At 47.1% G+C, this 23,428-nt stretch overlaps 1 protein-coding gene across 1 annotated transcript in view; it reads right to left on the reverse strand.

Annotated features, from left to right (window-relative positions):
- The window catches only part of LOC124595829 (brachyurin-like), an 86,793-nt gene that overhangs the window by 41,351 nt on the left and 22,014 nt on the right, over positions 1–23,428 (reverse strand). Inside the window, exons 3-4 of the mRNA XM_047134727.1 lie at positions 6,694–6,862; positions 997–1,163 (exon numbers count right to left, since the gene is read on the reverse strand). Coding sequence (XP_046990683.1) covers positions 997–1,163; positions 6,694–6,862 — 336 coding nt within the window. The remainder of the gene's footprint in view (positions 1–996; positions 1,164–6,693; positions 6,863–23,428) is intronic.

Here is a 23,428-nt window from a genome sequence, read left to right on the forward strand (position 1 = left end):
TCAATTTCTATAATATTGCTGTCACTTACGTCACCCTCGTGTAGACCTTCTACATACTCCTTCCACCTTTCTGCCTTCCCTTCTTTACGTAGGACTTGTTTTCCATGTGATCTCGGGATATTCATTCCCTTTTCGCCAAAGTTCTCTTTAATGTTCCTCTATGCGGTATCTATCTCATCCCTATGATATATGCTTCTACATCCTTAAATTTGTCCTCTAAGCATTGCTGCATAGCCATTTTGCACTTCATGTCGATCTCATTTTTGAGGCGTTTGCATTCCTTTTCGACTTTTCATTTACTGAATTTTTATATTTTCTCCTTTCGTCAATTAAATTCAGTATCTCTTCTGTTACCGAAGGTTTTCTACTAGCTCTCATCTTTTTACCTACTTCATCCTCTGCTGCCTTCACTATTTCATCTCTCAGAGCTACCCATTCTTCTTTCACTGTATACCTTTGCCCTGTTCTTGTCGATCCTTCCCTCATGCTTCCTCTGAACCTCCTTACAAACTCTGCTTATGTCAGTTTATCTAGGTCCGATCTTCTTGAATTCCTTCCTCTTTGCAGTTTCTTCATTTTTAATCAACAGTTGATAACCAATAAATTATTGTCGGAGTGCACATCTTCTCTAGGAATGTCTTACAATTTAAAACCTGGTTTCTAAATCTCTGTCTTACCATTATATAATCTATCTGAAACCTTCCAGTGTCTACAGATCTCTTCCACGTATACAGCCTTCTTCCATGATTCTTAAACCAAGTGTTAGCTATGATTCAGTTAAGGTCGGCGCAAAATTCTACCAGACGGCTTCCTCTTTCATTTCTTACCCCCAGTCCAAATTCACCTACTACTTTCTCTTCTCTTCCTTTTCCTAATGTGGAATTCCAGTCCGCCACGACTATTCTGTTTATACAGTGTATACAGTGGTAAATTTTTAGATAATGTTGGAAACTATTTGTCTGTATGATAATGTATCCACATATGTGTGAGACTTACTGCTGAGCGGGACGTTGGTACCCAGGAAGACGACGGCGATGTCGTTGTAGAGGTTGTTGGGGTTGAATTCGGAGTGCACCGTCGCCGACCTGGTGACGATGGTCACGCGGCTAGGCTCAATAATGCTGAGACTGGTGAGTCCAAGTCTCACCTCCCACGTGCTGAACCTGTCGCAGCAAAAGAAGGTTACAGCACAGGTTAGCGTGACGAAGTAAGAATATGCTGACTTAATAGTATTCAGGAGAATTTTCTTCCTTCTTCTTCTTTTCTACAGCGTTAATCTATACCGTTATGGGCTCTACTGTACTCAAACTTTGGCAGTTTTACGTCTGTTTTACTTTTTCTGTCGTCAAAGTAGTTTGTTCCCTCAGAGAGGGCAGTCGTGTGCTCAAATTGTCTGTGGATCGCGTATTTTTTATCTGCAAAGGGCGTGAATATGCCGCGAACCGTCACTGTCGGCACAAATGTAAACTGTACTAGTTGACGGTGGCTCGATTACGTATCTGGGGAGCTGAACCTCGGAAGAGGAAACGAAACTCGACATTCGATTCGATCTACCGGGGATGCAAAGAGTCTGAACAATGCGTAGGTGTAGAGAAAAACACAAAACGTGACCAGCGAGAGGAACTGAACAACAAAGCACCGGAAACAGAGCACGGTGCGTGGTGAAGGCCTCAGCCAAGGAAGTGTAAATCAGTTTAAGAGCACAGCTCCGGTCTATCACTGCCGACAGGTAAACTCCAGGGTCAGTGACTCTGCCTATAAAATGCGTTAAGCGCGCCTTCAGTGGCAATGTGATGCACTATTCTGCAGCGAAACCCACGCCATATCTGCGTCCACATCGATGTCCACAGGTGGGAATGCTAATTCCGCCACCCCTGGAAAGGCCACGGGTCGGTGGAAGAATGTGCAGGCTGGAGTAATGGATGGTCCGTCTACATCAGTGGGGATGAGAACAAATCCACGGGAGAGCGGCAAAAGTAAGGCGCTGGTTCCAATTCCATGTAGTCCGAAGTGGGAGTCACGGGAGCAACACCACACTACCCTATTCTGTGGGTGAAAGGATGGCAAAGGAAACAGTGAGGGTGGTATGCGCGCTGTATCAGTTTAGTCTACGGGTAGAAATATGCCATGACCGACACTGTCGCCCTGCTGACACGTAAACCCATTTATGCGAAGCAAGAGCAGTTGAGGGCTCTGTGGAGGGGGCGGGCAGGGGGGTGGAGTGGAGGCTTCTCCCTAGGCACTTGGCCCACCTTCAGAGCAGAGTTACTCTGCATTCTGTTTGAGCAGTTTCTGCATCTGCTCGTGCTGCAGGTTTTATTGCTGTTCCTGGAGGGACAACTGCTCATACTAACATCGCAAAAATGCCATCTCCGTGATGGCCACCAATTAAAACTACAAAAGAAAAAAAAAGCGTCTCACGCATAAGAATATCCTACCTCGCCACTTTTGCATCCGCAAAACCACCACGCTCGGCACAAAAGGGTTCAAATGGCTCTGAGCACTACAGTACTTAACATCTGAGGTCATCAGTTCCCTAGACTTTGAAACTACTTAAACCTAACTAACCTAAGGACATCACAGACATCCATGCCCGAGGCAGTGTTGGAATCTGTGACTGTAGCAGTCGCGCGGTTCCAGACCGAAGCGCCTAGAATCGCTCGGCCACTGCGGTCGGCCTCTGCACAAACTGTTGCAAACTATACTAGCCGACTACAAAGCCCGTGACCTGAAACCCCAGAAGAAGGAATGAAAATTCGAAATGTGAGCTGATCTATCAGGGAACAGAGTCTGAACACTGCATATACCGTAGATAAGCGTGGAGGAAAACACGAAACGCGCGCTGTAAACAGCACTGAACAACTAATCACACGGAAATAGTGGAGGACAGGTCTGAGGTGGTTGAAATCACTGTAAGAACTGACAGACGTGGCTTATCGCGACAGACAGGAAACACATGGAGCAGTGGATCTGTAAAATTGTGAACTTCGGATGATGTCTGACGCTGAAGTGCAATTTCATCGCAGAGGCGGCAAGGGTAGTAAACAAGAGACATTTCGATGCCAGGACATAAAGTCTTTGTTAATTTCATTCCGTCTACTCAATTGAACGGTACATACGACTCGCACACAGACAGCATTTGAGAAAGGGCTGATAGATGGGCTCACAGAAGACGGTTGGAGTAATCGACGCATTGTTCGACATTTGAATAGGAGCGATGCTATTATTCGACGATGGCAACAGGAATTTATGAACCATGGTGAACTGCATGCTAGGTGGGTAAACTTAATTACTTCTGTAAGTTGTCTTAATGTTCTGTGGTTAAGTACAGAAACTATAAAACTATAGTGCCATGTATTGTAATTATTATTGTGTCTCCCAGATTTTAGTTATGTTTGATTGTGTCGAAATCATTTAATTGTTATTTTCTTGTTTGAGCTGTGCTTGTAGAACTAAATTGGGGTGAAATCTAAGCTCTGTTTAGTTGTTACTGATCTATTGTTAGAAATTTTATGTTTATTTGTTAAGCTGAACTCATACGTGCACAACCCACAGTTCTAATCCAACGCCACTGAAATGCTACGTATCCATATCTAAATGGTGGCAACTAGAATAGCAACACCGGGAAGGACAGCAAATAACGAAACTTCTGACAGGTTTTCGAGTATGATGTAGTAGGGGACTGGACGTAGAGCTAGGGGCTGGTAGTCCAAACAGTCTGCTGCCAGCGCCGCTCTGGCGCGGCAGTTCTTGTCGAATGATAGTGGTAAACCTGGATGAAAATTGTTGTCTCGTTTGACAAGGGCATCATCTGTCGTTATTTCCACCGCCTCTTTGATCACAGACTCTTCGATCCCTTTGGCACTGTACAGCACTATGACCTGTTCCAAGTTGTCATAAGGTGTGTCTGTCATTGTTTCTCTGTTCTGCAAATGATATAAAGGAACTCTTTTGTACGCTGCACCCAATGCCGCAAGATACTGCAGAGTGTTTGGTGTATCCACAACTAACATTGCAAACACCTAGTCGGCTTTAATGGACAGCACCACATTTTTAATTCTGCTATTATTCAGGAAAACACGGTTCATTTACATCTCTACATAGGCTTTCTTCCGGAGGTATCGAGCAGGACTTATAGTTCGGTAGTTCGATAGATAGGCTGTTTCTCTCAGATACTTGACCTGTACATGTGGATGGGTAGCACAGAGCGTTTATTTGGCAACGTCCTACAGCTCCAAAGTTACGACCTGGTGTGATAATTTGGAAATAAACGTTAGATACATTACCCCAAGTTCCAACCCCCTCCTAAAAAACGAGAGACATAGAAATAAATACGAATTAGGCAGACTAGACATCTCGTCGATGGCGATGTCGTCAGAGTCTGAACACAAGCTCTGATGAGACAGTAAATGTGCGCTGGTATTGTCAAGGAACGATTTAGTTCCCGAATTCATGTTTAATAACTTAAGGATAAAGACCAGACCCTTACTCCTCTCAAATTGCTGTCCACTGTCTGCATATTAGGTACTTTATCGTTCAGGGATGTGTGTAGCGCACAACATTCCTCGACTTCAGCAGTGGAGTAAAACATCTACCAGAAGCTTGTTCAGAATAGTAATATTTTGATTTCAGTGGAGAGCTCTAGGAATGTGCAGTAGTTTCTCGCACGTTCTTATATAATGTCGAAAACGACTTGTTTTTATATGTGAACTAGTGACACATTCCTGCTTCATGCGGGTAGTTCAAAGTATTTACGACGGACGAGTTGTCGGGGTTAGCGGTAATGCCGCCACCGCGCGTGACAATGAATAAAAATCAGAGAACAACTCAGACCATTTAAGCAGTGCACGCCAGGGAAGTTCTGAGGAGGCCTGAATGTTGTCTGTTCCGTAGTTAATGGCGTTTGGAGTGATTTCTCAGGGAAATGAAGGGAGAACTTCATGATTTGTTTGAAATGTTTATAACCAATGCTAATAGGATATGTCTGTGTGTGTGTGTGTGTGTGTGTGTGTGTGTGTGTGTGTGAGATTGGATATCACTGGGCGGATCATGTCTTAAGGCGACAAATTAAGTAAAATAAAAGCAAGCTTGTCCAATGTACATGTGTAGCCCGTGACGGCACTGGTTCATTGTACAGATTTATTGACACAATTTTTTGTAGCGGACTCTCTGTGGCAGATTTTTTCGCCATACCATGCATAGAACCGTTCCTGCATTTAGCTCTGGTACATGGAAAGCAGAAAGGTGAAAGTTCATTTACAGCTCCGCTGAAATAAGCGAACCAAAGCTGCATTCGTGGCTGAAGTAGATTTTTGGAAAATTTTTACACTTTGCATAAAAATTAAAAGTCACAGTTTTAGGATTCTCGTTTTTTTTTTTTTGCTATACAATTGCTCTCAGACTATTTCAGGGAAACTACTCAGTAAAATTATTTGATTCACCCGCATATTATAGTCTTACATCGTAGCTTGATGGTAAGTGATTATGTTTTCGTTATTGCCTATGTTTATTGTGATACTTTTTTGGAAATGCGTCCCCAACCACCTATAGCAAGGGATTTCTGAATCCTATTCCGTCCTCTATGTTTAAGGAATTAAGAAGATCATGCCCATGTCTGTTTCCTTCAGTTTATATGTGGATGGATAGATGATAGAAGATCCACTGTTATGTCAGTGTTGCCTGCATCTCTGCTCCCACCCACATTTACAAGGCCCTCCAAATCATCGGACGCCATACACTCCACCTTGTCTTCGGTATCCACCCTCCTTCCCCCACACGGCTCCTGTTCGACCTCATCCTTTTCCTCCATCATCTCCACATCCTTTACACTGTCCGCAGGCTTGATCCCCCCACCTCCTGGTTTCCTTCTCCTTCTCCACCCCCCGCCCATTGTCGCGCCTCTATGGCTGTATCCCTCCCTCTCTCCACCTCCACACCCTCCATCTCTTTCATTAGGGCAATTTCCAGCACCTCCTCCTCCCAGATATTGAACTTCGCTGTACAATGTACCCTTCCTTCCAACTGTAACCTGGCTTTGTTCCCTTCCCTCCCCAGGGCCCCCTTTCCCTCTCCCCTCTTTCTCCAAGAGCGGATTTTCCTCCTTCCCCCCCCCCCTCTGCGTCCCTGCACCCTCTCCTCAATAGTGTCCCTCCCTCGTCCTTCTGTTCCACCTTTTTTGTTTTCTATATTCCGCCATGTTTTCTTCTGTATATTGTTTTAAATGTCATCCTGTCTATTTTTGTCTCTCAGCTGAAGAGCAGCGCTTATGCTGCTGCCAGCCTGCCCCTGATGGCAAACGGAAATAACAATAAAGGGAAAAAAAAGGAAATGATAGAAGAGCGAGAGAAGATAGAATGCAGAAGACAGATAAATGCTAGGTAGGCTAACACGGTAGATAGTGTTGCGCTGTGTCAGATGAGGGCAAATGCCGGTCCCTTAAGGAAGGAAGAGTGCAATTCATAGTATATTGAGGATGACTTCATACAGGATACGAGCCCATCTCCTGAAGTTGATCAGTAGGAAGCTTGTCGAAACATTGCTTCAAGGCAGTATTGTTTTAAGGTAATAACACAGGAAGATTTCGTCAGTGCAATTCGACGTCAAGTCTTATAATTGCAAATGAACGTAGTCTTCTTCCGAATATATATGAGACCACCTTTTGGATCTTGGCGTTGGTACATTGGTTTTACTCACCCGGAAGCGCAGTGCCCCGCTGTTAGGACGACAGAGGTGGAGATCAGCGACCCGCCACACAGGTAGGAGTAGTCCATGATGACGGACGCCTGGTGTGGGAACTGGCCAAGTGAGGCTGGGGTGCCACCTATAATGCGGCCAGCAGCCTCTTCAGCCTTTGGGTGTCCAGCTGAAACAGTCGGAAACTGGTCATGGGTTGGCAGTTTACTGAAACAGTTCAGGAGGGATTTGGGAATATGACAAGTTTTTGTCCTGGTTGTGTCTATATATGCAGATAAAACTGCCACAAGTCACACAAAACATACACTGCCCAACTTAAAAAATGAAATATCACGAAGAGGTGGTGGGATGACAATATCACTTCGTACACATACAATCGGCATGTATGTAAATGACAAGTGCAATGTCCACCAAAGTGAATTAGTGTTCTTCGTGTTTGGTGTTGTTGGTAGGGTATACAAGAAGCGGGATCAGTATCAGATGTTGAATGATCGCTGTGAAGAACACGGAGATGCTCTATACTCGCGTGAGACACCATTATGAACATCTGAAAGAGTTTGAAAGGGGCATCATTCTTGGTCTCCATTTGGCCGGCTGGTCGAATCGTGTAATGTCCAAATTTGTGGGGCATTCAGACATGACAGTGACCCGAAATTGGCCTGCAAAGGAAATGTAAGGGCAGGCATACTTGTCTTCAATGCTCTGGTCGACGACTTCTGACTATCGCAAGCGAGGACCAACTTGTTGTGAATCGAGCTGATTGTAACCCGCCGGCCGGAGTGCCCGTGCGGTTCTAGGCGCTATAGTCTGTAACCGAGCGACCGCTACGGTCGCAGGTTCGAATCCTGCCTCGGGCATGGATGTGTGTGAAGTCCTTAGGTTAGTTAGGTTTAATTAGTTCTTAAGTTCTAGGTGACTAATGACTTCACAAGTTAAGTCGCATAGTGCTCAGAGCCATTTGAACCATTTGATTGTAACCCCTTCATATCAGCGCCTGCCATCCGAGCACAGGTAAGAGACCCACTGCAACATTCTGTGTCATCCCACAACATAGACATTTGCGTTTGGAGGGGTACCACGCCCAGGAACACCACTTCACCTTCATGAGTTATCTCTCAAGCGACAGTAGCTTGGTGGCAACTTTCAACAAGACAGTGCTCGTTCAAATATGTCATGTGTCACTGTGAACTGTCTGCCTGATGTTGACGTACTACCGTGGCCAGCAGGACCCCAATCTGCGCTTATATAACATTTATGGCATCTGTGTAGATGCGCCAGTACACTAAGGACCAGTATAAACAGTTGCAGACCAACTTGTCTCAGGAGAGGATACAATGGCCTTCTTACAACCTTCCCAACAGACTCACTGTTGCAGCCAGGTGAGAGGCGGTGCAACGTCACACTGATATGTGGGACACACTGGTAAGTTCTTTATAAATTTGACTTGAAATTGTAATCTCTGCAATAACATCATACACCCTCTCAACCTATGAAGTGTGTGCTTCTGTCATTTTCTCACGTAATGTAATTCACTGTTACCGACTTCGCTCATCAGATGAAAGCATCAGAGCAATGATTGTAACTTAGCGTGTTGTGTCTTTTACTGACCGATTATATGTGAAGTTGTTGTTAAATACTGTAATTTGGGCAGATGTGATGTTGTTCACCCATGAGGGGAGAAGCCAATATTTGTGAGCCTAATACTATGCGACTTGTGGCTGTTTCGTGTGAATATTAATTAAAACTGTCGCCGTGTACCCCGTAGGCGACCCCTACGTTTTTTAAAAATGATGTCCAGTTTCTGTATTAACCAGTACTGTGACCTCCATATACAATTTACCTTTTGTACTGTCTGTAAAATACTGCTATTTGTGAATTATCGTATGGAATTTGCAGTAGATCCACAAACTCTGCAAACCACTGTGAAAAGCGTGGCAGAGGGTACTTACCATCATTTCCTCCAGTGAAATTCACGTACAGAGCGTGGGAAGAATGATTGTTTAAATTCATCTGTCAGCACATTATTTGTCTCATCCCGTCTTGAGAATAATTACAGGAGCAATAAATATGGGGCTATAGTATATTCCTATACTTCTTACTCATCGTCTTCGACATATCGTCGAAGCAGGAAGCGGAAGACTTGCCAACAACAGAGTGCCAAATTCAACCAGGAGAACCACAGACCCAACTCGCCGGCTCAAAGAACGCCCCATGGCGTGGGACGGGAGAAATCAAAACCACTTTCCCTATACTCGAAACACACTGTGAATGACGTTGAGGATTATTTAAGACAACTTTGACAAAGTGAGGGTCCCAAAGCAAGCAAATAACACGCACGGAAAGTCTAGAGGATATACCCAGACGCATGAGAAAATTACATTGCGCATGTGATGGTGCATAATACCAAAAATGCCTAAGGGTAAACAGCGGAGACATACAATCTGTAATAAACCACCATAAAGCAACCGCTAGTCTTTCGCATTACAGTCAAAATTAGATAAAATGCCTCCATGCCTTAGCTCAATCTGGTTGTTCAGTGTGAGTTGCGGGTACAGTTCCATGGCACGCACTATCTCCACCTCTTCTAATACATAAATAGTGAGACACTTTTCCTGTGTAAGTAATATTCTTAAATTTTTAGTCGTGTGACCACGGAGTGTTCATACTCTCAAAAGTCAGTACTCAAGGCAGTCCTTGAACTTTGTGCTCTTTGAGCCACCCATGGACCCACGTCCACTCTGCCACGCGTAACGAGTAAGGCAATAGTCATACATGATACAATAAACCCCTGTTGCCTGATATTTTTGACAAGTCATCTGTACTCTGTATCTCACTCTCTCACCCAATTTCCCAGGCGTAGAGAACGCAGGTCTTATACTTTTTTGCCGTGACATGTGAACCGTGCTGGCCCCAGCTTATGCGTTGGTTTAAACCTTGACTGTTACTCTGTGTTTGGTTTCCCGCAGTTATTGCGGTAATGCCATGTTTCTTCCTCTTTCTACGTGTAGCAGCAGCAGTGTGTATCGATATTCGCGCCTTGTACTATCTTTGGTCTGGTGCTTATAGTTTCTAGCTAGCCGGTGTGCGGCAGTCGGTCGGTTGGTGTGTATGAGCCAGGAACTCTCCGCGCAGCGCAGTGGGCCGGGCCCGCTGGCAGTCTCTACGCAGTGTCGGAGTGTGTGGGAGCTGTTCCGATTGCTACGAGGTTCGTGGCTCACCGACCCAGGACATCAAAATTGAGTGTTGATTTAATTACCGAAGCCAGTCTATTAACATTGTGCCGTTGGTTTTCATGGTTGGCTGTTGGGGAGTTGCCCGTGAGCAACAGCGAGTGTTCGAGCTGGCGAAAGTTTGGCAACCATCCGGTGGACTTTAACTGTATTTGAAGTCCAAGTGCACCAGCGGATTTTCTGCCTTGTGGCCGTTAGTATTCGGGTTACCTGCCCTGGCCGCTGATGTAAAATTCAGGCAGTGTCCTTTCGTCATCGTGTTGTCACTGTCCAACACATGTGTGTAGTTTTGAAAGATTATGCAAACTTGGTTGTGGGCGGCTACGCCTTTTACGTTTTGGCTTTGGAGTTTTATCGCTGGGTCTGTTGACTGTTTCTTGGTTGGATTGCCAGCGGATCGGATATAGTTGGGCCGACTACCAGTCTCCCCTAAGCGAACGTTAATATTTCAAGTGCAGACCGACCCCTGGAAACCTCTGAGCGGCGCTGGTTGTACTGGCTTTTCTTATTGCTGTTTGATTGTGTATTTTAATGGCTCGTAGCCGATGCTTTGAATCTGTATGCCTGCAGCCGCTTTAAAATTGAAAGTTCCTTTCTTGTCAAGTCTTGCATTGTTTGGTCCATCAGCCTCATTAAATTTTTTTTTTCTGGATAAAGCTTTGGGCGTTCTGCCTTTTGAAAATTTATTGTTGTGTTTTTTTCAATTATGGGCCTTCTTCCGTCTTAAAATTTAAATTCGTTACTTGTTAAATCTCAGATTGTTTGAGCCTTCAGCCTCATTTGAAATATTATTTAAGCATAAAACGGTGCACTTTCTGCCCTTTGAAAAATTATTGTAGTTATGTTTTAAATCATGGGCCTTCAGCCGTTTTAAACATTAAAGAGGTTGTGCCCTTAAGCCATTAGATTGTGTGACATATTCATTCGATAGTTAAGGTCGGAAATTTGCGCTGTTATGTTTGGGCAATGTAATGTGCGTACTGTAAGACCTTCGGTACACATACCATCAGATTATTTGACTCGTCGTTCTAACGAAGTAGACGAGTATCAGCAATATGTCTCGTGCTCTTATCGTGACATGTTTATCTTCTGCCGTTAGGTCAGACGATAGAAATGCCACTTGCACGCTTAGAGTAGCAGATTGACGGTCACCAACTTTAAACAGAACTTGATTAATTTTCGCAAACATTTATTAAAATAATAACAAGCATAAAAATAAATTAACTTGGTTCTGGATGCTATTTACAATTGACAATCTGAAGTTCCTTTGGTCTTGGTACGTTAATCTTATTCTCACATATCTCTGATACTTGATACAGTGTCTGTACATTTTTCTTCATGGCTATGAACAGGAATATGATAATCTTATTAGGCGCAGACTGAAACTTGACTACAGACAAATGCAGACTAATGCAAACTGACTAATCGAAGGTCAGCACACTCGTTATAATACCTCAAGCGTTCAGGTATCACTGAGCGAGTGTGAACCGCGAGGAGAAAAGGTTCTACATTAGCAGCAGTCTCATTGGCTGCATGACATATAAATACGCGGATCGGCGGAAGCAGAATTTGGTCCGTCTCTAAGACAGCGCCGTCTAGTAGTGCGGAGACGGACGAGCGCTGCGCCTGCGCTGTTGTGCTTAGCGGGGCGCGCCCTAGGGGGAACGTTGTGTACGCGCTGACTACGCAGGACTATGTACACAACAGGCAACTAAATAAAGTTATATGTGTTCAAGTGTAACTGACAGCCGCTCATTTTTGGCCCTTTTCCACAATTCCAACTACCTGTTCTGTGCTTCGGATTTAACCCGGAGATTCAACATGATTAATAACTTTTTTCCTAAATTTCACCTCTTTTTTTTCCTACGTATGATAGTTGCTATGATGCGAGTCGATAACTGTTACGTTCTGAGAAGCCAGATCTTACATCCTCGCTACTAATGATAAAAGGGTGGAGGGTGGTCAAAGGATCTGACGTCGTGGGATATGGATAAGCAAGCAAAAGATTAGTTGAGACAAGTGCACTTCAAATGTATACGAGGGCTACTCGGAAAGTAAGGTCTGATCGGTCGCTAAATGGAAACCAGTGTGAAATTCAAAATGTTTTCTTTGAAATAGTTAGCTAGACGTTCCATTTACTTCTCTACATAGTCGCCGCTCGGGCTTCGACATTTGTCGTGGCTTTGTACCAACTTTCCAACGGCCTCGTCATAGAACGCAGCCGCCTGTGCTTTCCGCCAAGTCTCTACGCTAATCTACAGTTTGTTGTCTGTGCCAAAATGTTGTCTTCATAGCCAGCAGCTCATGTGAGCAGAAATGAAACTCAGTGGGTGCCAATTACAGGCTGTATTATTGGTAATCAAACAATGTCCATCGAAAACATTGCAAGAGCATCTTCATTGCTCCTGTAGAGTGCGGGCGAGAATTGTCATGATGAAGGAAATGCATGACACTAATGTTATGTGGGTTGAATAGCTTCAAGCGAAATGTCTCACCAGAACCTCACACTTGACGAGAAACGCTTTTTTCGAGGTATCCTTACGTGCTCACTGTGCGCTCAAAACTGAAAAGAGCAACTTGACGCTCCCTGTCGTTTCCATTTCGCGATCGATCTGGTCTTAATTTGCGAATGACCCTCGCATATTATTCTCGACTTGTCCGGCAGAACTGCTACACTGTTGACAGCTTGTGGCAGACGCGCCTAGCCATAAGCGTCTAAGTAGACTGACCGTTTGCCAGCAGGGCTATGAGCTACTCGGTGTAACGTTCGGAAGCATCTCGCGTCACAGAAGTAAACTCGACTAGAAGACTGGTGCCCAGGTGCCCTCCAGTTATAATACCGTCCTCGTGTTCTTCATTGGTCGCCGGCCTGGAGGTTCCTCATCGGTGGCGATGTGCTCGCGACGCCCGGAGGAACTTTCTAAGAACCGCCTCCGGCAGTTTCGATAAGCTACGACACTACAGTAATGTCGTCAGGTGTTGCAGATACGTCGATGACATATAAGTTTTGCGGAGGAGCACCAAGGACAACAGCTGTGAGATTGTCCATGAGAACACCCAGTTCACTATACAGCGAAGGGGGGAGGATTGGTTATCGTATTTAGGGTTGAAGATTTGCCCTCACGATTCTCTTTTTGACATCTATAGTAAAACCTCCGCCACAGATGTAGTTATTCATCGGAGTTTTAATCACCCGCTTCCATATAAGATGGGTGCTTTACGGTCTGTGCTACACTCCTAATGTTCCCCTGTGACGTGAAGCCTAGGAATTTTGTATCATTCTTCACCTAGGTCAATGAAAACGACAGGAATTTTTGACCGATATTAATAAGAGCGTACATCGCAAAAATGCCTGGTTTGTTACTCGACAGCCGGCCGCTGTGGCAGAGCGGTTCTAGGCGCTGCAGTCCGGAACCGCGCTGCTGCTGCGGTGGCAGGTTCGAATCTTGCTTCGGGCATGGATGTGTGTGATGTCCTTAGGTTAGTTAGGTTTAAGTACTTCTGAGTCTAGGGGACTGATGACGTCAGATGTTAAGTCCCATAGCGCTTAGAGCCATTTGAACCATTTTTTGTTACTCGACAGGGAGTGAGGACGAGAGGAAGGAGGCTTTTCATATTATGTGACGGAGGGAAGATGGATGGGAGAATGGGTTCGTACGTTATGAGAGGATTTCGTTTTACAATAAAATTTCGGAAGAAATCGGTAAGCTTCTCAAGGCAAAAGTTTAAGAGCTGCTTTCTTCATCCCTGACAAGCTGGGTCAAAGAGTGAGACAGAGAGAGCAGAAGTCATGTCATAAATATCAGGTCACACAGGTTTATCGTATCCAGTGTGACGATTGCCTTATGTGTTACACATACTAACCGTCAGCTCGGTGTAAAGTTCAGAGAGCGCACGCAAATTTGAGAACTTCAAGGTCTGCGTTGAGCTCCCTTTTCCGGTAGTACGGTCACTTTGTGCTCAACGTGCCTAAATTATTTGAGAATTTTACACAGGGAGAAAAAGAGTAACACCCTAAATTTTTTGAGATGGAAATCATGCATGGCATGAAATTGTATCCGAAAATGACTTGAACAAATGGATCGAGCTAAGGCATGATGGAATTTCGTGTAATCTTGACTCTATTGCGAGAGCCTAGTGGTTCCTTTAACCTGGTTTATTACAGCTGTTTGTCTCCCTTGTTTACCCTTAGGCATTTTTGGTTTTGTGAGCTTTTCCTTACAATGTATTCGGCTGTGCCACCATCGTATGCGCAATATAATTTGCTCATCCGTCTGGTTTTATCCTCTATAATTTACATACGTGATATCTGCTTGCTTTGTAACCCTTATTTTGTCATAACTGGTGTCAATAATTACCAACATTTATAGCATGTTTTGAGTATAGGGGATGAGGTTTTTGGTTTCTCCAGTCCAAAGACATGGTGGCGACTCAACGCGATGTATACTTTCATACACCATGTAGTCCCTCACGTGCACTGCGGCCGGTGGTTGTTACAGCAGACCTGGGTCGCTCTGCATTGTCGATAAGCGTTCTGCTTCCTGTCTCGATGACATGTTGCTTGAAATCCAGCATCTCACTTTCACTCGTTGTTACGTGGCACTCCCGACGCCCAACTTTTTCATCAGTTACCATCTTCCATTGACTATCCTGTGGCATTAAATATGGAGGTCGCACTTTTTGTATTCTGCGTCAAGTTGTTTATCATGTTTTAATTTTCTTAAGAGCAGTTGTATTTTATCTAGTGTCATAATTTAGCGCTTTTGGTTCTGGTAGTACTTTGATGTAATGGGTTCAACCACTATCATTGTTAATGCCTTGTTGTTTAGATGTACACCTGATGATGTAACTATAAGTCACGAAACAGACAGCATCTTAATGGAATTAGTTCAGCTGTTGGTACAGCTGTTTGCGAAGTTCTTGCTATAAAAATGTAATGGTTGACATTGCGAATGTGTTTGGAAATCTGTTATGACCCGGAGCGTTTGCTTGCCTTAGAGAACTACAGAGTTCAAAATGTTTGTACCTAACTTCAAGGGCACACTGTGGAGGGAGGCATAATATCCATTAAAGTGGTGAGGTTGTAATGGGACACCCTCCTCTAACATTACCTTTTTTAATAGAAATAGCCGATACCAAGTAACTCTTAAGGGTGAACACTATCTCAACTGTTTAACTAAATGAATTTCATATGATTTTGTATACGATGTATTTTATTTCAGGTTAAAATGTATAAAAATAAATTAATGTGTTACAATCGATATGTGCTAACAGTTAAAATTACTCTTCTTTTAGAAATATTTGAAATTACGAAATATCTGCTATCCTTAAAAATCATATTATTAATTGCACAATCTAACGCTAATTATTAAATTTATTTCTGGATTTATTTGCAGAATAACGTTATATGTCGTGATTCTTCTTTTGTCAAGAAAGTTTGTAAGCTCTTTTGCATTGTGAACTCTTTGGGATATTGTGAGTACCACAGAATGTAAGGAGTCGTGGGCATGCCTCTGATGGAAACAGACGTAATTTTATGACTTACACTAACAATGTAATTTGCGGTGTGATAGAAGTGGAAATTGCAAAGACGGTGTGATACTGAAAAATGTGATAAAGAATAAAATTCAATAATAATACAGGCAATTTTTCATCAGTTATTTAGTCTTTGGGGACCCGATCAGTCAAAATTTCAGCCGCAAGATTTAGACACAAAATTATCGAGACTGGACACCATTGCCTTTTAGATTCCAGTGCAACTGTTTAGACTCTATCATGATGCAACAGTCACTACTGTCATTGGATTTTTAGCCAGTGTCTGAACACACACACACACACACACACACACACACACATACATACATACATACATACACACGAAGTGCGATAGAAACAATACGTGAGTCCTAAGGCATACACACAAGAATGTGCTGCTGACGCTCACAGGAGCAATTGGGACAATATTGTGGAGGCATTATTAGTCATAATTTACTTCGTTCATCATAAGAATAAACCTGTTGTAAACAAATAGAAACGCAATGATTAGTCAGCAACCGTATCAAACACACACTGGTGTTGTTACGCTCCGGGATGTAGGTCCTATTTATATTTGCTCAAATGGTTCAAATGGGTCTGAGCACTATGGGACTTAACTTCTGTGGTCATCAGACCCCTAGAACTTAGAACTACTTAAACCTAAGTAACCTAAGGACATCACACACATTCATGCCCGATGCAGCATTCGAACCCGCGACCGTAGCGGTCGCGCGGTTCCAGACTGTAGCGCCTAGAAACGCTCGGCCACTCCGGCCGGCCTATTTATATTTGTATATATTATTACTGTGCTGCTGTAAATGAGACCTGTATCTCAATCTGCTCGTGTGAGCTGGCTCGCTCTATCGTCTCGGCAGTGAGGTAGGTAGTAGGGTGGTAGAGCAGTCTGAAAAGCATGTATGAGCAGGCTATGTTGAGAATTAATTCCTTAAGAAAAAAATCGATACGTTGCACTGTTTCCGAGTTATTTAGGATTGAAGTTAGCGCTTAAAAATTCAAGCAGCCATCGAGAGACAGTGTTGTAAACTTGTTCTTCCTTTGGTTCCCTCAAACCAAACAAACGCAGATTTCGCTCTGCTACCTTAAATTTATCACTTCCTAAAAGGTTACATCTCCCGCCGCCCCTCCTATGTTACCATCCATAATGCCAATTCCCACACCTCCTACCCCTCTGCAGGTGTGCCCCAGGGCAGTATTCTCGCTCCTACCCTCCAATGGTCCCAACGCCTTCTCCAGAATCACCTTGACCTTTTTGCCGCATGGTGTAACCAGTGGCTCCTGAAAATCAATCCTTCAAAGACCCAGGCAATCATCATAGGTCGTACCACTTGCTCCTTCCGGCTCCTGGATTTCTCCCTTACCACCTGCACCCGACCTGTCCGCATCTCCACCACCCTCGCCTACCTTGGCCTTACAATTGACAGTCACCTCACCTGGATACCTCATCTCCACTCCATCCAATCCAAAGCCCACACTGCCTCTGACTCCTCAAACTCCTCTCTGGCCGTACATGGGGGTTGCACCACTCTACCATCCTCCACACCTATAAATCCTTAATCTGTCCCATCCTCTGTTATTCCAGTCCCACCTGGATATCTGCCCCCCCCCCCCAAATTCTATAAATCCCTTCAGATCCTTGAGCATCATGCACTCCACCTCGCCTTCCATATACACCTCCCGTCCGCCACGCAGATCCTCTATGACCTCTTTCCTTTCCCCCATCTGCTCCTATTACTCGAACATCTCTGCATACTCTACACCCCCTGCCACCTTGATCCCCCTCACCCCCTGGTTCCCCCCTGCGGGTCCGGGGTAAGAATAGGCCCGAGGTATTCCTGCCTGCCGTACGAGGCGACTAAAAGGAGTTTTAACCGTTTCGGCCTTCCATGTGATGGTCCCCCATGGGGTTTGACCTCCATTTTTCAAAATTCTACTGAAGTACGAGCCTTTTGGGGAAGGACACCTTACGTGGTGTACCACTGGTCCTAAGTGCACGAAGACCTTGGCACTCAGCATTGCACCGGCGTTGTAACCATACCCACTATTCCTCAAATTGGGCCTAAACGCCTGATGGGTTGTCCAAGTTATGCCCATAGTGCATCTCCATCTGCCCCAGCGATCATGATGGACTTTCCATGGCACCAGAAATCCAGCACGGTAGCCAGCCCATTGTGGTGGGGTCGTCATGTACCCTCTAGGTTGTAGCCCCCTGACAACACAGGGATCGTACTGCCGATACCTGAGCTGCACCCTCCCCATGTCGGCCAAGGAGTAGATGCCCGTCTCCTTGGGGCATCAGGACTCCCGGCAATGGTCATCCTGCCAGGTGGCCCTTGCTGCGGCTGGGTGGCGCCCGTGGGCAGAGCCCCTGGTCGGAGTGGGTGGTATCGGGGCGGACGTTTTGCAGATGAAACGTCAACACGTATCAGGTCGCTCTGCGGCCGAGTCTTTCAAAAGAAAATGTACCGTTTCTAGTCCTGGTTCTCCTGCCCTTTCCCCCTTGCCCACTCCATGGGAGGAGGGACAGGCCCGCCGGCTTGGGGCGAAGTACTTCCCCCGCTATTTGGTCTGTTCTCGAACCGATGGGGGGGACATTCGCCACATCCAAGCCCATGTTCTTTGTTCAGCACATTGAGGACATCTTCGGGGAAATCGAGGCTCTCAGCAAGATGCGTTCAGGGTCCGTTCTTATCAAGACCACCTCCGCCACACAGTCGGCGACGCTCCAGGCGTGCGACCGCCTAGGGGACATCCCAGTATCCATTGTCCCACATCTGGCACTAAATAGGACGCAGGGGGTTATTTTTCATCGTGACCTCCTGCTACAATCTGATGAGTAGCTCAGGGCCAACCTGGAGCGCCGAGGCGTGCATTTCGTCCGGCGAGTCCAGCGCGGCCCCAAAGACAGTCGCATTGACACCGGGGCCTTTATCCTCGCCTTCGAGGGGACGTTCTCCCGGAGAAGGTAAAGGTGATGTGCTACCGGTGTGACATGCGACCTTACGTCCCGCCTCCTATGCGCTGTTTTAGGTGTTTGCGCTTTGGGCACATGTCGTCACGGTGTGAGGCTGAGCCCCTTTGTGGCGATTGTGGACGTCCTCTTCGTGAGGAACATACATGCACCCCACCACCTCGGTGCATTAATTGTCCTGGCGTCCACTCGCCTAGATCCTCAGACTGCCCCACATATCAGAAGGAGAAGAAGATACAAGAAATCAAAACTTTGGATCGGCTCTCTTATTCTGAGGCCCAGAAGAAGTACGACCGCCTCCATCCCATGCCATTGACCACTTCGTTTGCCTCAGTTGTGTCCACTCCTTCTGCGGTATCCTCACCCCTATCCTGTCCCCCCTCCACCTCCTCAGCCCATCAGGGGGCTCTGCCTCCGCCTCCCAAATCCCTCCCTTCCAAATCCTCCTCCCCGTGGCCCCCACCCCCTCTGCCCCAGGGGCCACCCTTCCTCCTCCTCCTCCCCCCCCCACGCCACCTGAGAAGCGATCCTCTTCTCAGGCGTCCATCGGGGAAACGTTCCGGACCCCAGCTTCAGAGGTCCGGCGTTCCAAAACGGACCCCGCGTGTGAGGACCTACTTCGGGTCCAGCCCACCATCCCTGTGCCTCCTCGGCCTTCCAAGAAGGCCTCCAAGAAGAAGTCTCTATCCCCCTCTCCACCCCGGCGCGTTTCGTCTGACGCTCCATCCGTGAGTCGCTGCTCCCGGCCGTCCTCAGTTTCGCTGGGACGCTCTGCTGCCAGGCGCTCCGCCGGCCTTTCGTCGGTAAATGATGCGGCCCCTCCTACACAACCAGGGACAGCGGCCGCAGCTGGCGACGAGTCGATGGAACCAGATCCGCCTCCCGTCGGTTGTAGCGTTGTTCCCTCGCAACCTGGCCCTCCGTGGCCGTCGAGGTGACCAGCTCTTCCCCCGTCTCGTTCCCCCAACTTTGTGACTAGCGATGGCGTTGTTTCATTGGAACATAAGAGGTATTCGATCTAATCGGGAGGAATTACAACTGCTCCTCCGCCTGCACTGTCCGCTCGTCCTTGGTCTCCAGGAAACCAAGTTGCGCCCGACTGACCGTATTGCCTTTACCCACTATACCTCGGAGCGGTATGACCTCACCCCTGTGGACGGTGTCCCAGCTCATGGTGGGGTCATGTTGCTCGTTCGGGACGATGTCTATTACCATCCCATCCCATTGACCACCCCACTCCAAGCAATAGCTGTCCGCATTACTCTTTCTGCTTTTACTTTTTCAGTTTGTACCATCTACACTCCACCGTCATCTGCTGTTAGTCGGGCTGACATGATGCACCTGATCGTTCAGCTTCCCCCACCGTTCTTATTGTTTGGTGACTTCAATGCCCATCATCCCCTCTGGGGCTCTCCTGCATCCTGTCCAAGAGGCTCACTCTTGGCGGATGTCTTCAACCATCTCAATCTTGTCTGCCTCAATACCGGCGCCCCGACTTTCCTCTCGGACTCTACTCATACCTACTCCCACTTGGACCTCTCGATCTGTTCTACCACTCTTGCCTGTCGGTTCGAGTGGTATGTCCTTTCTGACACCTGTTCGAGCGACCACTTCCCCTGTGTCGTTCGTCTCCTGCACCACACCCCATCCCCACGTCCTTCGAGCTGAACATACTGAAAGCTGACTGGGGACTTTACTCCTCCCTGGCGACCTTTCCGGACCACGATTTTCCCAGTTGTGACAGTCAAGTCGAATACCTCACGGCTGTTATCATCAATGCTGCCGAACGTTCCATTCCTCGTACTACTTCTTCTTCACGACGCGTTTCCGTCCCCTGGTGGAACGAGGCTTGTAGGGACGCTATCCGTGATCGACGACGTGCTTTACGCACCTTTCGCCGCCATCCTACATTGGCGAATTGTATTGAATACAAACGACTCCGAGCCCATGCCGTAGAGTCATCAAAGACAGCAAAAAAGCTTGTTGGGCCTCTTTCACCAGCTCCTTTAACAGTTTTACTCCCTCTTCCGTCGTTTGGGGTAGCCTGCGCCGGCTGTCGGGCATTAAGGCCCACTCCTCGGTACCTGGCCTGACCTCAGGTAATGAGGTCCTTGTTGATCCTGTGGCTGTCTCCAACGCCTTTGGCCGCTTTTTCGCGGAGGTTTCAAGCTCCGCCCATTACCATCCTGCCTTCCTTCCCAGGAAAGAGGCAGAAGAGGCTCGGCGACCTTCCTTCCACTCGCTGAATCTGGAAACTTATAATGCCCCCATTACTATGCGGGAACTCAAACGTGCGCTTGCACTGTCCCGGTCCTCTGCTCTGGGGCCAGATGCCATTCACGTTCAGATGCTGGCACACCTTTCTCCGGCGGGCAAAAGCTTCCTTCTTCGTACCTACAATCGCGTCTGGACCGAAGGTCAGGTCCCCATGCGTTGGCGTGACGCCATTGTTATTCCTATACCCAAACCCGGGAAGGATAGACACCTTCCTTCTAGTTACCGCCCCATTTCTCTTACAAGCTGTGTCTGTAAGGTGATGGAGCGCATGGTTAATGCTCGGTTAGTCTGGATTCTTGAATCTCGACGACTACTTACTAATGTCCAATGCGGCTTTCGTCGCCGCCGCTCCGCTGTTGACCACCTTGTGACCTTGTCGACATTCATCATGAACAACTTTTTGCGAAGGCGCCGAACGGTAGCCATGTTCTTCGACTTGGAGAAGGCTTATGATACCTGTTGGAGAGGAGGTATTCTCCGCACTATGCACAGGTGGGACCTACGCGGTCGCCTGCCCCTTTTTATTGATTCCTTTTTAACGGATCGAAAGTTTAGGGTACATGTGGGTTCCGTATTGTCCGTCGTCTTCCTCCAGGAGAACGGAGTGCCTCAGGGCTCCGTCTTGAGCGTAGCCCTTTTTGCCATCGCGATCAATCCAATTATGGATTGCATTCCACCTAATGTCTCAGGCTCTCTCTTTGTCGATGACTTCGCGATCTACTGCAGTGCCCAGAGAACATGCCTCCTGGAGCGCTGCCTTCAGCGTTGTCTAGACAGCCTCTACTCATGGACCGTGGCAAATGGCTTCCGGTTCTCTGAAGAGAAGACGGTTTGTCTCAACTTTTGGCGATATAAAGCGTTCCTTCCGCCATCCTTACATCTCGGTCCCGTTGTTCTCCCATTCGTGGACACAACTAAGTTTCTAGGGCTCACGTTGGACAGGAAACTGTGTTGGTCTCCACATGTCTCTTATTTGGCGGCCCGTTGTACACGTTCCCTTAATGTCCTCAGAGTTCTTAGCGGTTCATCTTGGGGAGCGGATCGCACTGTCCTGCTTCGCTTGTATCGGTCCATAGTCCGATCGAAGCTGGATTATGGGAGCTTCGTCTACTCGTCCGCTCGGCCATCCCTCTGATGCCGGCTCAACTCTATCCACCATCGGGTGATACGTTTTGCGACCGGAGCCTTCTACACTAGTCCTGTCGAGAGTCTTTATGCTGAAGCTGCCGAGTTACCATTGACCTACCGGCGCGACGTACTGCTGTGTCGGTATGCCTGGCGGCTGTTGTCTATGCCCGACCACCCCTCTTACAAGTCCTTCTTCGCCAATTCTCTCGACCGTCAGTACGAGTTGTATGTGTCTGCCCTGCTGCCCCCCGGAGTCCGCTTCCGTCGCCTGCTTCGACAATTGGATTTTGCCCTGCCTACCACCTTCAGAGAGGGTGAGAGCCCGACACCACCTTGGCTCCAGGCTCCGGTTCATATTTATCTCGACCTCAGCTCACTCCCGAAGGAGGGTACTCCGGCTGCAGTGTATTGCTCACGGTTTGTCGAACTTCGTGCTCGACTTGCTGGTCACACCTTTATTTACACCGATGGCTCCAAAACTGACGATGGTGTCGGCTGTGCCTTTGTCGTCAGGGCCGCCACCTTTAAATACCGGCTCCTCGACCAATGTTCCAGCTTTATGGCCGAGCTTTTTGCTCTATCGGGCCGTTCAGTATGCCCGCCGCCACCGCCATTCATCGTATGTACTCTGCTCTGACTCACTAAGTGCTCTTCAGAGCCTTGGAGCTCCCTATCCGGTCCATCCCTTGATTCAACGGATACAGCAGTTCCTCCATTCTTTCGCTGATAATGGTGGTTCTGTCAGCTTTCTGTGGGTTCCCGGACATGTAGGAGTGCCTGGGAATGAGGCTGCGGATGCTGCAGCCAAGGCTGCAGTCCTCCTGCCTCGGCCAGTCTCCCATTGTGTCCCGTCATCTGACGTTCGTGGGGATGTATGTAAGAGGCTTGTGTCGTTGTGGTGGGATGCTTGGTCATCCCTCCAAGGAAACAAGCTCCGGGCAGTAAAACTGCTCTTAACTGCTTGGACAACATCCTCCCGACCATCGCGGCGCGAGGAAGTCCTTCTGACCAGGTTGCGGATTGGGCATTGCCGGTTTAGCCACCGCTACCTGCTCTCCGGTGACCCAGCCCCGCAGTGCCCTTGTGGTCAGGCATTAACAGTGCGCCATGTTTTATTGTCGTGTCCCCGTTTTAGTCAATTTCGTGTTGTCCTGTCCCTGCCATCTACTTTACCGGATGTTTTAGCTGATGACACTCGAGCAGCTGCTCGTATTCTGCGTTTTATAACTTTAACTGGCTTGTCCAAAGACATTTAACCTTTTTACTTATTTTATCTGCATCTTTGTCAGGTCCTTCTGGTGTCCCCCCATCCCCTTGAGTTTTAACAGATTCCATGTGCTCTAACACCAGTGACTGGGCGCTAATGACCTCAGCAGTTGAGCGCCCTTAAACCCTAAAAAAAAAAAAAAAAAAAAAAAAAACCCTCTCCCGTACCCCACGCCGTCACTGTTGTGTCCCCCCTGCCCTCCATCTCAACACCCTTCATCTCCTTTTCCAAGGTGGCTTCCATCAACTCCCCGTCCCGGATGATGCCCTCTCTCCCTTCATTTATGCCTCCTATCAACTCTGATCCTCA

This window comes from Schistocerca americana, chromosome 2 (assembly GCF_021461395.2).
Source record: "Schistocerca americana isolate TAMUIC-IGC-003095 chromosome 2, iqSchAmer2.1, whole genome shotgun sequence".
In the NCBI taxonomy this organism is placed as follows: Eukaryota; Metazoa; Arthropoda; class Insecta; order Orthoptera; family Acrididae; genus Schistocerca; species Schistocerca americana.